We start from the raw sequence: 14891 nt of genomic DNA on the forward strand, positions 1-14891 counted from the left end.
ATTTAGTGGTAATTTTTGCTGTGAAAAATAAATCACTGATCTGTAATGTATTTTACTGATTAAATTTTTCTCCTATACTTTCCAGTTACACAAACTGTGGATGTACAATGGACGACATCCATACGCCTCAATGAATACCGTGGCTATCAAACAGTCAGTCTAACTTCCCTCCATGTGCCAGCAGGTACCATTGAGACCATTTGGGACATTCAGTGTTCCTCCTTACCAAAGTCCTGTCCAGTCCGCACCACACAAATGTAAGTCTACCTTGATTACTCTCTGTCAATACTATTATTTTTTAATCTGCAGTTTTGATGGTGGGGAAAATTTATTGATTTGAACTGAAATTGAAAAGAAAAGCTATGCTTCCAAGGGAAGCAAGGTACCTTCTTTCTTTTTTTACATACATGTATATAATTATATATAAAATTTATAAATATATTTCATGAGGTCATAACAACATTGGCTTTCTGGACATGTTTACCATGAATCGCATTGAAAACTTGCTTAGAACTGGGATCTCTGTCTCATGTTGATGCCTTAGTTGAATCTATGGTACTAGGCCATATATAGCATTGGCCAGCTGGTTGCATTGGTAGAGGACTAGCTGCTGGCTAGTTGACGGGGTGCAAGTCCATTGGGAAGGGGAAGTGTCACATATTAATGTCAGATATCTCTTCTCTTAATGGAACTCACAACAATGTATGTAGTTATATTGTATAAAAGGTGAAGATACTCATGGTGGAATATATTGATTAAGATGTTTAAATTAAATTATGTTTAAATTAAATTGATGATTTTGGCTTTTATTTCCTCAAACTCTATTATGGTCATGTGTACATAAATTTTGATGTCATAATCACAAGAATATAAGTCCCATCAACAGCACGAAAATTTGACTTTGGAATTTGATAACACTGTTACAGGTTTAATATGAGAAAAACTTGAATTTGAAACAGAAATGTTAGTATTAATCTGCCTTCAGAAAAGTATTAATCTGCCTTCAGAAAGTTATTGTCCCATAATTCTTATAGAATAACATATAAATCAATCATAACATGCTAATGGACGTTGTTCAATGTGTCTGTAGTCCTGTGATAATTTTAGTATTTTGATTAAATAATTACCAGAGGACAGCTTCTGTGTGTATTTTTACTGCTCTGTAAATTTCTGGATTACTAGATTACTGGTTATATCATTGTGTTATATAAGATAATGAACAACTTGTCCTGTATCTATTCTAAATCTTTTGATATCAGATTAAGTTCAGTTTTACTTATCATCAGCCATACAGCCATTTTCCTACTGACAAAACCACCATATTGCTGATGTTATGTATATAATGATATCATTTCATTGATGCTCTGCTGTGTAGATAAGTGTAAAGTTAATGTTAATGTTGCAGATTTTTACAAAGAAGGTATGATACATGGTACAAACCAGTACATACTGTATTATACACATTGGTATGAGAATATATCCTGTATGACTATTATAGGTCATAACACAGGAAATTACTAGTGTATAGATCTCTTTTAAGCAATTGAATGATGTCAGAATGCTAAGCTCATGATCAGCGTCCTGTATTTGAAGTATGTTCATGTATGTAGATGGAGTTTCATACAGTGCAAATTGTCAGAATTTTAGCCCACCATCATCAGATGGTGGGCTATTCAAATCGCACTGCGTCCGTGGTCCGTCGTCCGTCCGTCCCTCCGTCCCTCCGTCCGTCCGTCCGTCCCTCCGTCCGTAAACAATTCTTGTTATCGCTAATCCTCAGAGAGTACTGAAGGGATCTTTCCCAAATTTCATATGTGGGTTCCCCTTGGTGCCTAGTTATGCATATTGCATTTTGAGACCAATCGGAAAACAACATGGCCGACAGGCAGCCATCTTGGATTTTGACAATTGAAGTTTGTTATCGCTATTTCTGAGAAAGTACTGAAGGGATCTTTCACAAATTTCATATGTAGGCTTCCCTTGGTGCCTAGTTATGCATATTGCATTTTGAGACCAATCGGAAAACAACATGGCCGACAGGCAGCCATCTTGGATTTTGATAATTGAAGTTTGTTATCGCTATTTCTGAGAAAGTACTGAAGGGATCTTTCTGAAATTTCATATGTAGGCTTCCCGTAGTGCCTAGTTATGCATATTGCATTTTGAGACCAATCGGAAAACAACATGGCCGACAGGCAGCCATCTTGGATTTTGATAATTGAAGTTTGTTATCGCTATTTCTGAGAAAGTACTGAAGGGATCTTTCTCAAATTTCATATGTAGACTCCCCTTGGTGCCTAGTTATGCATATTGCATTTTGAGACCAATCGGAAAACAACATGGCCGACAGGCAGCCATCTTGGATTTTGACAATTGAAGTTTGTTATCGCTATTTCTGAGAAAGTACTGAAGGGATCTTTCTTAAATTTCATATGTAGGTTCCCCTTGGTGCCTAGTTATGCATATTGCATTTTGAGACCAATCGGAAAATAACATGGCCGACAGGCAGCCATCTTGGATTTTGACAATTGAAGTTTGTTATCGCTATTTCTCAGAAACTTATGAAGGGATCTTTCTGAAATTTCATATAAAGGTTCCTCTTGGTGCCTAGTTATGCATATTGCGTTTTGAGACCAATTGGAAAATAACATGGCCGACAGGCAGCCATCTTGGATTTTGACAATTGAAGTTTGTTATCGCTATTTCTCAGATACTTATGAAGGGATCTTTCTGAAATTTCATATGTAGGTTTCCCTCGGTGCCTAGTTATGCATATTGCATTTTGAGACTAATCTGAAAACAACATGGCCGTCAGGCAGCCATCTTGGATTTTGACAATTGAAGTTTGTTATCGCTATTTATCAGAAATTGCTGAAGGGATCTTTCTGAAATTTCATATGTAGGTTGCCCTTTGTGTCTAGTTATACATATTGGATTTTGAGACCAGTCAGAAAACAACCTGGCTGACAGGCAGCCATCTTGTATTTTGAAAATTGAAGTTTGTTATCGCTATTGTACAGAAGGTACTGAAGGGATCTTTCTCAAATTTCATATGTAGGTTCCCCTTGGTCCCTGGTATTGCATTTTGGGACCAATCGGAAAACAACATGGCCGACAGACAGCCATTATCGCTAAATCTTAAATTTTATATATAGGTTCCCCTTGTTTGAAAAGTACTAGATCTAGAGGGCTGTTTCTGAATTTACACAGATTAGTAAGACTTAGAAGAAGGGAAAAGTAGAGAAAAGATCAATCTGACATGGAACCTATAAAGATCATTCAATGGTGGGCGCCAAGATCCCTCTGGGATCTCTTGTTTCATGATCATGAGTATCGATCATGTTTAATTTTTTTTTTGTTATGCCTAGAGCCAAAATAAATTAACTAAAGTTGGGATGAGATTAATGGTGTTCAGTCATATATTTTTTCTTTTTTTAAATTACTAATATGTCTACTGTCATATGGCATTAAGGAAAAAATACTGACTGCCAGTGACTGGTAAAATACTTTTCAGCTACATATATATTACTATGGAGATATCATTTCAGCTACATTGCTATGGAGATATCATTTCAGCTACAGTTCTATCATTTCAGCTACATTGCTATGGAGATATCATTTCAGCTATACATTACTATGGAGATATCATTTCAGCTATACATTGCTATGGAGATATCATTTCAGCTATACATTGCTATGGAGATATCATTTCAGCTATGTATACATTGCTATGGAGATATCATTTCAGCTATATTGCTATTGAGATATCATTTCAGCTATACATTGCTATGGAGATATCATTTCAGCTATGTATACATTACTATTGAGATATCATTTCAGCTATATATACATTACTATGGAGATATCATTTCAGATATGTATACATTACTATGGAGATATCATTTCAGATATGTATACATTACTATGGAGATATCATTTCAGCTATACATTACTATGGAGATATCATTTCAGCTACATTGCTATGGAGATATCATTTCAGCTATACATTACTATGGAGATATCATTTCAGCTACAGTTATATCATTTCAGCTATGTATACATTACTATGGAGATATCATTTCAGCTGCATTGCTATGGAGATATCATTTCAGCTATACATTACTATGGAGATATCATTTCAGCTACAGTTATATCATTTCAGCTATGTATACATTACTATGGAGATATCATTTCAGCTATACATTACTATGGAGATATCATTTCAGCTACATTACTATGGAGATATCATTTCAGCTATGTATACATTGCTATGGAGATATCATTTCAGCTATGTATACATTGCTATGGAGATATCATTTCAGCTATGTATACATTACTATGGAGATATCATTTCAGCTACATTGCTAATTTACTATGGAGATATCTGTACTGTACTTTGTGGTTAGCAGTTACTGCCAGCTTAGACCTGACACTGTTTTGTTATAACTGTGGTTTATTTTATTTCCTTCCAGCCCTCAAATAATACTGACTATAACGTGCAACACATATGCCAGTTTGATAATGATCACCTGACTGTAGTGTAGTGAAACAGTAGTTAAAATCTGGTTCTTAATTACCAGGTACAATTACATATGTCAAATTTCCGGCTATGCAGAGGTGACTTCTTTATCGATCCTTTTTCTCCTTACCTCCCATTGGGCCCCCTCCAAAAAAAAGCCTTTGTGGTATGCTTCATACATAAACAACCACAGAAATGGCTGAATATGTATACTATATGAAGAGTTATGTAGTAGGTATTAAAAATTCTGTTAATAATGGATGAAATGCACTTTAAAACAAGGCTGATGTGTAAATTTGTATTTTGACTGTGTACATGCGTTACTCAGGCTCATTGCATTGCCACAACAAACACACAAACATTGTATGCTAGTTCATTTTACAGTATCAGGTTGTGAAAGGACTGGAGTGGTTTTATGTAACTGGTTTCTAAATGGCCTTTAGAGTAGTTTAGTCTATATAAGGACCAAATATTTTATAATAAAATCTAATGTTCTTTTTAATAATATATGTTTTTCTAGGTGAATATAAACTTGAAGCACACTATAAGGACATTTGCCGAAGAATCTTATCATGAAATATGAGTTCTTTTATTATATATAGATGCATGGTTTCTAGATTTTTACCAGGCTATCAACAAGTTGTAACAGGTGTTTCTGGCATGACTTGTGGTCCCTCTGGACAGGTGGTCTCTTGTAACAGGTGATCTGTCATGACTTGTGGTCCCTCTGGACAGGTGGTCTCTTGTAACAGGTGATCTGTCATGACTTGTGGTCCCTCTGGACAGGTGGTCTCTTGTAATAGCTAATCTGTCATGACTTGTGGTCCCTCTGGACAGGTGGTCTCTTGTAACAGGTGATTCTGTCATGACTTGTGGTCCCTCTGGACAGGTGGTCTCTTGTAACAGGTGATCTGTCATGAGTTTGAGCCTCAGAACAGGACAAGTTGTCTCTTGTGACAGATGGTTTTGTCATGAAGTGGTCTCTAAAGACAGGTTGTCTGTTGTCTTTGTAACAGCAGTGTTCGAAAGTAAAGGTGGTCCGATGGTCCGAGGCTATAGAAAACCTGGACGGTCTATGTAAAATTTCAAAGTGTTGGCCCCATTGGCTATGAAAAGTTTGAGCCCTGACATACATTACAATTCATGAAAACAACATTCCATTATTTTCTGACAAATGATGATATGAAATCAGAGCTTACAATAAAGTTTATTTTACCCATAACAGTGTGTTATTACTTGATGATGCAAGCATTTGTGTGACAGTTATGGGATTTGAATTTTCTGTAGACATATTGTCTAAGGAATTTTCATATATACTGTAATTTCATACACTGTAACAGGCAATCCGTTATGAGTAGTGGTCCTTCAGGACTGGTTGTCTTGTACAGGTGATCCAGCAGCAGTTGTGGTCTATAAGGACAGAGAGCATGGCCTTGTATTCTGTCACCAATGAAACACACTATACTGTAAAGACTTATTTCGGTACACTCAAAGTTTAGTGCAAATCTTATCAAAACAGATTAACAGAATGACGAATTAGAACACCAAGAATGCTCTTCATAGAAAACAATGTAGTGAAGCAATTATAATTTAGTGGAAATTTGTGTGTTTAAGTTTACCCATGTTTTTGGTAAACGGAGTAATATATATTATTCTTATGAACTTCCCATTCAGTCTATCTTATCTCTTCAATTGGCTGATTGTGTTGAATCTAATATCCTAAGTTATTGAAATGTCATAGTAGAATTGGAACCCCTGTAGTGAGTACTATGGTATCAGGATACAGTTTAGGATGTCAGAGCCCTGTGATGATACACTTAACATTCATAGATATGTTGCTGCATTCAGGAAGTTAATGTATTGTAGTTTGCACAACTTGTAACATGCATTTAGGAAATTCTATTGAATTAAAGAAATGCAGAAGAAGCAAGTTCACTGTATCTTCACTGGCCAGGGAGTGAGTAATCCGAAAATATAACCATATCCTCTGAGGAACGGCTGATCGAAATCAATATTTTCTAGCAGCAAAATTAAATAGGTCACGCTAGACTTCCATTTCAGAATAAGGATTGTGTATTGATTATGGCCTGATATATGTACATCCTCCATGTGTTTTATTGTTCTGGAGGGCCATTACTGTGGGACTGGGTAATTCACCGTGTAATACAGTGTAACACACCAGACATCTGCCCAGTAGCTTGTATTATAACCAGCAGCATGATATACAATGTACTCCTTGTTATATATAATGACGACTAGGGTCGGGTACAACCATATCTACCTGTAATTTACAGGTGGTATGACAGCACTTACATGCTAAGAATCAGACCATTTTTTCCTTACATTAACTTAAATTTGCGTAAATGGCCTGTTTTACCATGTCATAAATATAAGGCTATATCATAAATATTGTAAGACATCACACTATAATGTCTCTGTAGAGAAAAAATCATACTCTCTAAGGCAAAATTGTCTTATATTACAATAAGTTTAAATTTATTGTGCATTTGTATGAGTTATGTGATAAACAGAATCTCACACTGGCAATGTACTATAGAATTAATTTAGCTTGTACATTTTGAATAATTTTATATGCAAATCGCCTAAAGGGTTGAATTGTGGCACATTAAATTATTGAACTTGTTTAATAAATTTCTTATTACATAGCCTTTCATGTAAGGTCATCTATTTCAGATAGGGACTGGGATTTTATATGTAAATGTTACTCCTCTGATAAAGAATTAGTCCTTCTGATGTTTTCCAGGAAACAAATTTTCTAATTTGGCGTAATCTTTCTTTCAGTTTCATATTTGCTGACTCCGTGCACATTCAACGTAATACTATATAATTATTAATAAGAAAGTGTGTTTTTTGTTAAAAATTCAGATTTAAAAGGTTAGTCAATTCATATAATTTCACTAAGCAAGCTACTTGAAAAGATATTCTTCCTTGCGTGGTAGTAAGATGTATGTATGGATATTGTAAATCACCTCTTCCTTATTTGCTATTATCATTTCCTAAATAAAATAGAATGCCATTAAATGCCATTTTTTTTGTGAGCAAATCATTTCATTTTCCATGTTCTGTTTAAACACACTTTTACAATTAGCTGTTTACAATACAATACAAAAGAAAAGTTCCGTGGACATCACTTTGCTGTATCGAAATGTGGAAATTACTGAGAACACGCAGGAAAATCCCTGATTGAGAATTCCTGGTGTTTGGTTCAAAGGTTGTTTCTATTGTGTGTAAAAACTGACATGGTCTGAAGTCTGTGCTGCATCAGTTTATTCATCACTTCCTGGTTATTACACAGGGTGATAAGGAAGTGAATATGAATCAGTCCGACTGATGTCACTCGGAGATCATCTGGGATCTAATGTTTTTACATTAACCTGGTGGTGATCCTTGTTTTTATGGTTGATTTCTTGCTATTGCCTGAAACAATTTGGACTTTCACAAAAGTGTGATTTTATATATTGATCCAACTTTCCAGGACTGATTCTGTCTTGTGATGCTGAACAATTATGTGGATGCATCTCAATTTACATTGCTCTACAGCATTTGTCATAAGGCCGTATTTCAGGAGTAATTGATCATGACATTTGTTATTACGCACAGTAAAGATTATAAAACAATCTAATTTCTGTATATTGCAGCATCCTTTTGAATATTTGATAAACACAGTCAAGAGGATAATGAGATATAGAGATTTAAAACAGAAATTTTCATGGAAGTCAATTTTGTTATTTTTGTTCTGACTTTAAGGACCATTAAGATGTGAATATAAAAGTAGATATAGATTGTATATCGTCAGGATGAGAGACGAAATAACAAAAAAGAAAAGAAATATGTCACATTTCATATTTCAGGAACTTTGCTCTCTCTCTATGACACAATTACAAAATGCATGATATTATAGGTACAACCCCAGACCCCACTCCCCAATAAAGAACTACATATCATAAAATACACATGACAATGATCTTCTGAATTCAGGTTTACTTGTTATAAACCATGCACTCCTTCAGCCTCTGTAATCCAAAGGCTATCCAAAACAGGCATTGATCTATCTATAGATGTCAGTTAAGGTATGGGGTTATATATGGCAGCAGTGTACAGTAAAAATGCACATAAGGTTAACTGGCTATACATATCTAAAACATGTGCCTTATTCTTCAGATTTGTGCATTTTTATATATATTGTATTTATATATTTGTAATCTATACAACCTTTGCAAGTTTAATACAGCTCTGAAGGATAAATAAACTTATTTTTTCTATGTTTTTCAGACCTGTGAACACCATGCATATGGTAACCACTTTAAAAACCTTAAAAATTGCAAAATATCATATTTTTTTTCTGAAACCTATTTGAAATTAAATATCTCAATCACAAAGACAGAATTAATCTTGTTTTGACATTTGTTGTACATTAAGTTTTTCAGCAATCTTACCTTGACTGTGATGCACCATTTTTCATTGTAGGCAAAACTAAATGTCTGGTGTACACTCTTTTGGAAAATCTGGAAATTTAAAATCTGGAACCAATTTATTTGTTTTAGTTTTAACAAATGTGAAACCTGTGTGTACTACTTCATAATGAATATACCAATTAAAGTGTACATTTAATGAATATACCAATTATAGTGTACATTTATTTTTTTTTTTTTTTTTATGCATATCATAATACAGGAGTTATTGCTTAACAAAAAAAAATCACCCATGACCAGGCAATCTTTTTGTGGTTTGCTACCTATGTATATATAAAGCAAGTTTCTGGTTTGGAATTTCTCATCACCCACTTGTCCCAGGACATTTCACTACCACTTTCACTTGTCTGTAAAACAAGTAGATGTTGTAATTATAACCTGTGAACTGGGAGTTGATTACGGTACCCTACATCTGTGGTCCATGGTCCGTCCATGAACAATTCTTGTTATCACCATTTCTTATTGTTCCTCAAACTTTACATGTAGGTTACCTTTGGTCCCAGGTTTTTTCCATTAACTTTTAAAGAAGAGTTATAATAAAAAAAAAAAATTGTGAAAGGCACTTACATGATGTAGGTAACATAAAAGGGAGATAACTTAGCACAATATATAAAATTTTGAAAGGTACTTACATGATGTACATGTCTGTAACATTATAAAAGGGAGATAACTCAACACAATATATAAAATTTTGAAAGGTACTTACATGATGTATGTAACATTATAAAAGGGAGATAACTTAACACAATATATCTATACAATAAACATTTTCTGGATTTTCTTTTCCTTTCAGATATTTCCAACATGGTGGATATCCATTAGTAAGTCCATACAATGCTTCCTACCCTGCTGACTTTTACTTGAATCGATCAGACCTCCATTTTGTTGAGGTTAAAACCAACAACCTTTCTCACCCACATCACGTGACCAGTCCGAAACCTGGGACATGGTTTGTTACAGCCTTCTTACCAAAGACACAGGAAAAAATTACACAAAAGGTGAGAAATTTAACAGAATATTTAGTCAGTCATTGGAACCAAGTCCATTAATAATCCTTGTTATCACTACTATTTCTTGAAAAGTACCAGAAAGATATTTTTCAAAGATCATATGCAGGTTCACCTTGGTCCTAAGCTGTGCCCATTCAATTTGAACCTGATCGAGAAAACAAAATGGCCGACAGATGGCCATCTTGAAATTTGATAATTGAAGATTGGTCCCTTTGTGTGCCCATCCAATTTTTAGTCTGAACTGGAAAACAAATAGCCAATAGGCAGCCATCTTGGATTTTGGTGGTTTAATGAAGTTTGTTTTTTCTATTTCTCAGAAAGTTTTTCTCAGATCTTTCTTAGATTTCATATGAAGTTTTCCTTGTAGAACCAGTAAAGATCATTCAATGGTGAGCAACAAGATCCTTCTGGGATCTTTTGATAGTGATTTTTATATCTATAAGGGAAAAATGTGCCATATTTTATGTTTACTTCAAAAAACATTGTAGTGTGATTTTTGAAACTGAACTTCAGAATCTAATATAAATGTTTTAGATATATTTTTGTTTTGTTTAAGGGTTTAAATGGGAAGACATGTGGCTATGGTATGGGGATACGCTTCATCAACCGTGTACTGAGTAACATTGAGGATGTATCAATGACCAAACATTCCAAAGTATCTATACAGTCACCAGCTGTGCTCACTTTACTAAGGTTAGTTAAGGAAGGTACTTTATAAATTATATAACTTATGAAGATATTTATTTTGGTACCTATTTGCAGTCAAATCTTACAGATACTGAGTGAGGTTGATGAAAGGGATTTGGACATTAGTATTGGGATTTAACATATAACTGAACTTAGAGGAAAGTGCTATTAAGTGTAGCTAAAATGAAGACTTTGTATTATAACAGGAAGGTGATTGAGATTTATAGATTCTTTCTCAACCTTGAATGTGTGTCAACCCAAGGGATGAGATTCTTGATTGTTTGATCTGTATTCACATAAGGATGGACATACTCTCAATGAAGGTTCTTTGTTAGTCTTCAAGTAGGAAATACGTAGTTCATATTTTCCACCCATGTGTTTTCCTAAAGTTCTGCAAAGTTTTTATATCTGTTTGAAAATAAATGCACATTACTGGCATATAAGTAGTACCTAGGTATTGACAAAGAAATCTTGTATAGAGGAGACAATTCAGTGATTGGTGTGAGAAGATCTGTTCAAATAATACTTGGTTTTGTGTTGGTCCATCAAAGAAAATTTAATTAAAACATGATAATCATATCCCTACAAGTACTGAAATAAATAGATGGTTTTACTTTTCAGATTCCTACCACCAGAGGTCACCACTGGTTACACTCTTTATCTCAGTCATTGTGTGGTGGACAATGTCAATGTTACTGTATGTCCAGTCAAGGTTACTGTGTCCTCGGAGCACCTGCCCAACCAGTGGTCAGACGCTGACCCCTCAGTGGACTGTCGGGAGCAGAGTGATGGTTGCCATATTGTTGTAGACAGACTGGTGGCTAACGAACACAACTATGTTCGGGTAGATGTACCGGAAAATGTCACAGCTTCACTGGTGGAGTTCCATGTCAGCTTTTCATTGCTTCGTAAGTCTCTGAAACATCAAACATCATAGAGCAGACTATTAAATATTTAAACTTGCACTCATTATTTCCTAATTGTTTAAAAAAAAAACAAGAATATTTAAAGAAGTAATATTGAAGAGGAGTAAAAAGTAAAGTCATGAAGTCCAGTAAAAGTAATGAATATAAAATTTATTCTAAATATTGATTATACAATCATCATGCAAGTAAAAATATTTGCTTATTTTGTCATTACCTAAAACTACCAATGTATCATTTGGTTATATGTGTACTATTTCTTAATAGGAAAATTGGAATTTAAAAAAAAATGAATTTGAAGTCTTACAGCATATTTGCTGAAGTGTATATTACTGAAGTCAAATTTCGGGTCTATTTACTTCCAGGATGTAAACTGAGATACAAACTGGAAGACACGATGAAACGACGAAAAGGAATCTTACATACAACTGATTCTATCAAACATGTGATAAGTTTGAAAAACAGCAACAATACAAGTGATATGGATGGTGTGCTGCGGTTTATATCTGTGAGGTCGAATGACTCAGAGAGTCTCCTGAACTACTCCATAACTGCTGATGGTAACCAGACCAGTTCACTAAAGGCACATGAGGCTTGTCTGTTCCTGCCATCATTAGGAACCCTCCGCCTAGCCTCCGAGGATTTTGCCTCATTGTTTGTGTTTCCTGATGCCCTACTTTACCCACAGCCCAACAACAAGATATTTATCCCAGACAACCTGGTCTTACTGACCCACTACAACATCTTCTCCATGCAGGACTCTGGCAGTACCCTCAAGGTCGAGCTACAGATGGTGAAAGATCAGACGGTATTTATCAACAAAACTTTTAGAAATACAATGTCTAACATGTATATTCATCACTACAACATTGGGCATTACAGAGATAATGGTTTGTGAGAGTGCCAGGTAGTTAGCGTTGTAAAGATTATGGACTGTGAGAGTGCCAGGTTGTTGGCATTGCAAAGATTATGGACTGTGAGCTCAAGTGCCAGGTTGTTGGCATTGTAAAGATTATGGTTTGTGAGAGCGCCAGGTAGTTAGCATTGTAAAGAGTATGGACTGTGAGAGTGCCAGGTTGTTGGCATTGTAAAGATTATGGACTGTGAGAGCGCCAGGTAGTTAGCATTGTAAAGATTATGGACTGTGAGAGTGCCAGGTAGTTAAGGCATCAATCTTTTCCTCATATATTAAAAAACATGTTTTGAATGTGAATGATTAGCTCTTTCTGGCATCAAATCTGTTTCATAGAAAACCATTTTATCACTATATGTATCAGTTCAAACTTGGTAATGATCGCAGCAAGACTGTATGCAGATATGTTATGATTTAAAGGTAATACATTGTGGTTCAACAGCAGGATTCATTCTCATAATTGTTAAAGTATTAGAGATATTAGGTTGTCTACATATGTCTACATATTTTGTTGTTGTACAGGACCCCAGCCAGGATGCTGTAGTCTGGGTGTGTATGATGAAGAATGTGATACCAGGGAAACACTTGATTGACGAGTGTGAGGGTGGGATCAAGCTGACCGTTAATTCATCTGTCCATGGTCCAATGATGACTAACAAACTGTACGTCCCCTACCCAGAGGAGGGTCGCTGGTACTTTGGTCTACACAGCATGTGTTTTAACAAAAACAAGTAAGTGATACAAGATGTGTATAGGCTTTCAGCATATACAATATGTATTTATTTTAGGTATTCCAAGACATCATCTCTTAGCATTTACAGTAGAAACTTACTAGTCTAGAAAATTTCTGTCTGTAAAAGAAACACTTGGGTGAAAGTTTTCGGTATTATTGCTGAATTGAGTATTTTTGAAATATGTTCTCCAATATGTGTTAATAAAGTTTTTTTTCAAAAGAAATACTGACACTTTCATCAATGGAAGCATGATTAGTCAGTAGCACAGTGGAACCTTATGATTCTTGAAGATAATTAGAAACATACCTGGTAATGGCTGACTGGATGCCAGTTTGAATTTTGACATTTGAAGTTAAACATTACTATTTACCTGTATCAGAAAACACCAAATAAACATTTCATATTTCATATGTAAGTTCATCCTGATCCCTTCTTGTGCATATTCAATTTTGAGACAAATTAACTGACAGGCAGACATTTTGATTTTGACCTGCAAAATGAGCTTAAATCTTCATCTTATCCCCTTTTTCAGGAGAACATCCATCTATGGTATCAGGTTAAATTTTCCTGAATTTGTATTTATTGTAAATGTTGTCTTTTTGACAGAACATTGACCCCAGAGGCTTGTAAACAGCTGCCCATGGTTTCTTTACTGGTGTTTACGGCACGTTGTGTGGACGAGGAGTGTGGAACTTATGGCCAGTGTCAGGAGTACATCAGTGGCCTCCATGTCTTTAGTGCCTGTTCCTGTTATGCTGGTGATTATCTGTCTTCCATTCTATACAGTAATACTGAAATTGTTTACCTTAGTCGGAGTTTGTTGAATATCATTTTGAGCAAAATGATTCTTGCCATGCTCAATTAAATGTAACTTCTTGATTTTATACCCTGGGCACAAAACCAAATTATACTAGAATTGCCTCTTCTGAATGTGGACACAGAATCATATCCCTCCTCCCCCCTATTTTTTATTGAAAAAATGTGGGTTAAGAGGACAAATACAAAGTGATTTTTATTCACCGAATAAAAAGGAAATTATTTTCTAGGATTTTTGCATTATATATTGTCTGGTGTGTCCAGGTTACCGTGGCTACGGCTGTACAGATGCTACAGAGGCTGAGTCAGATACAATGCTGCTTCTGACAGCTCTACTGTTAACCCTGAGCAACCTCTTCTTTATACCAAGTATCTTTGTGGCAATTCATCGACGTCTGTTTGTGGAAGCCCTAGTCTATTCTTTCACCATGTTCTTTTCTACTGTGAGTATAATCTACTAATGTTCATACGTATTTCTACTTGGTATATCATCATACTTTGTGTGTTAATTCATATATCAGTATTAGAAAAATGATTCCCGTCAAGGTACCTGTATTGAAATTTTTGGCATTTAAATGCTGCCAATAAATGTTCATGAACATGTATTTGTCGGTCAGTATTATACTTTGCAGCATCAAAAATACTTTAAAGCTCACCTGGTCCAAAGGACCAAGGTGAGCTTATAACATACCGTGGCATCCAGTGTCTGTCCGTCAAGAATTGACTTCTTATGATTATCAACCACTGATCAGAATTTAACTGAATTAATTAAGTAGGAAGCATCCCTATGTGGCTG

General features: G+C 35.1%; 1 protein-coding gene across 2 annotated transcripts in view; it reads left to right on the forward strand.

The window, feature by feature from the left end:
• Positions 1-14891, forward strand: part of LOC117325725 (post-GPI attachment to proteins factor 6-like) — a 30245-nt gene that overhangs the window by 1146 nt on the left and 14208 nt on the right. For both annotated transcript variants that reach the window (XM_033882158.1, XM_033882159.1), the window contains exons 2-9: positions 86-257; positions 9806-10010; positions 10579-10715; positions 11331-11617; positions 11998-12440; positions 13068-13276; positions 13886-14037; positions 14360-14538. In XM_033882158.1, coding sequence (XP_033738049.1) covers positions 86-257; positions 9806-10010; positions 10579-10715; positions 11331-11617; positions 11998-12440; positions 13068-13276; positions 13886-14037; positions 14360-14538 — 1784 coding nt within the window. The remainder of the gene's footprint in view (positions 1-85; positions 258-9805; positions 10011-10578; positions 10716-11330; positions 11618-11997; positions 12441-13067; positions 13277-13885; positions 14038-14359; positions 14539-14891) is intronic.

The sequence above is a fragment of the Pecten maximus genome, chromosome 4 (genome assembly GCF_902652985.1).
Source record: "Pecten maximus chromosome 4, xPecMax1.1, whole genome shotgun sequence".
NCBI classification, from domain to species: domain Eukaryota; kingdom Metazoa; phylum Mollusca; class Bivalvia; order Pectinida; family Pectinidae; genus Pecten; species Pecten maximus.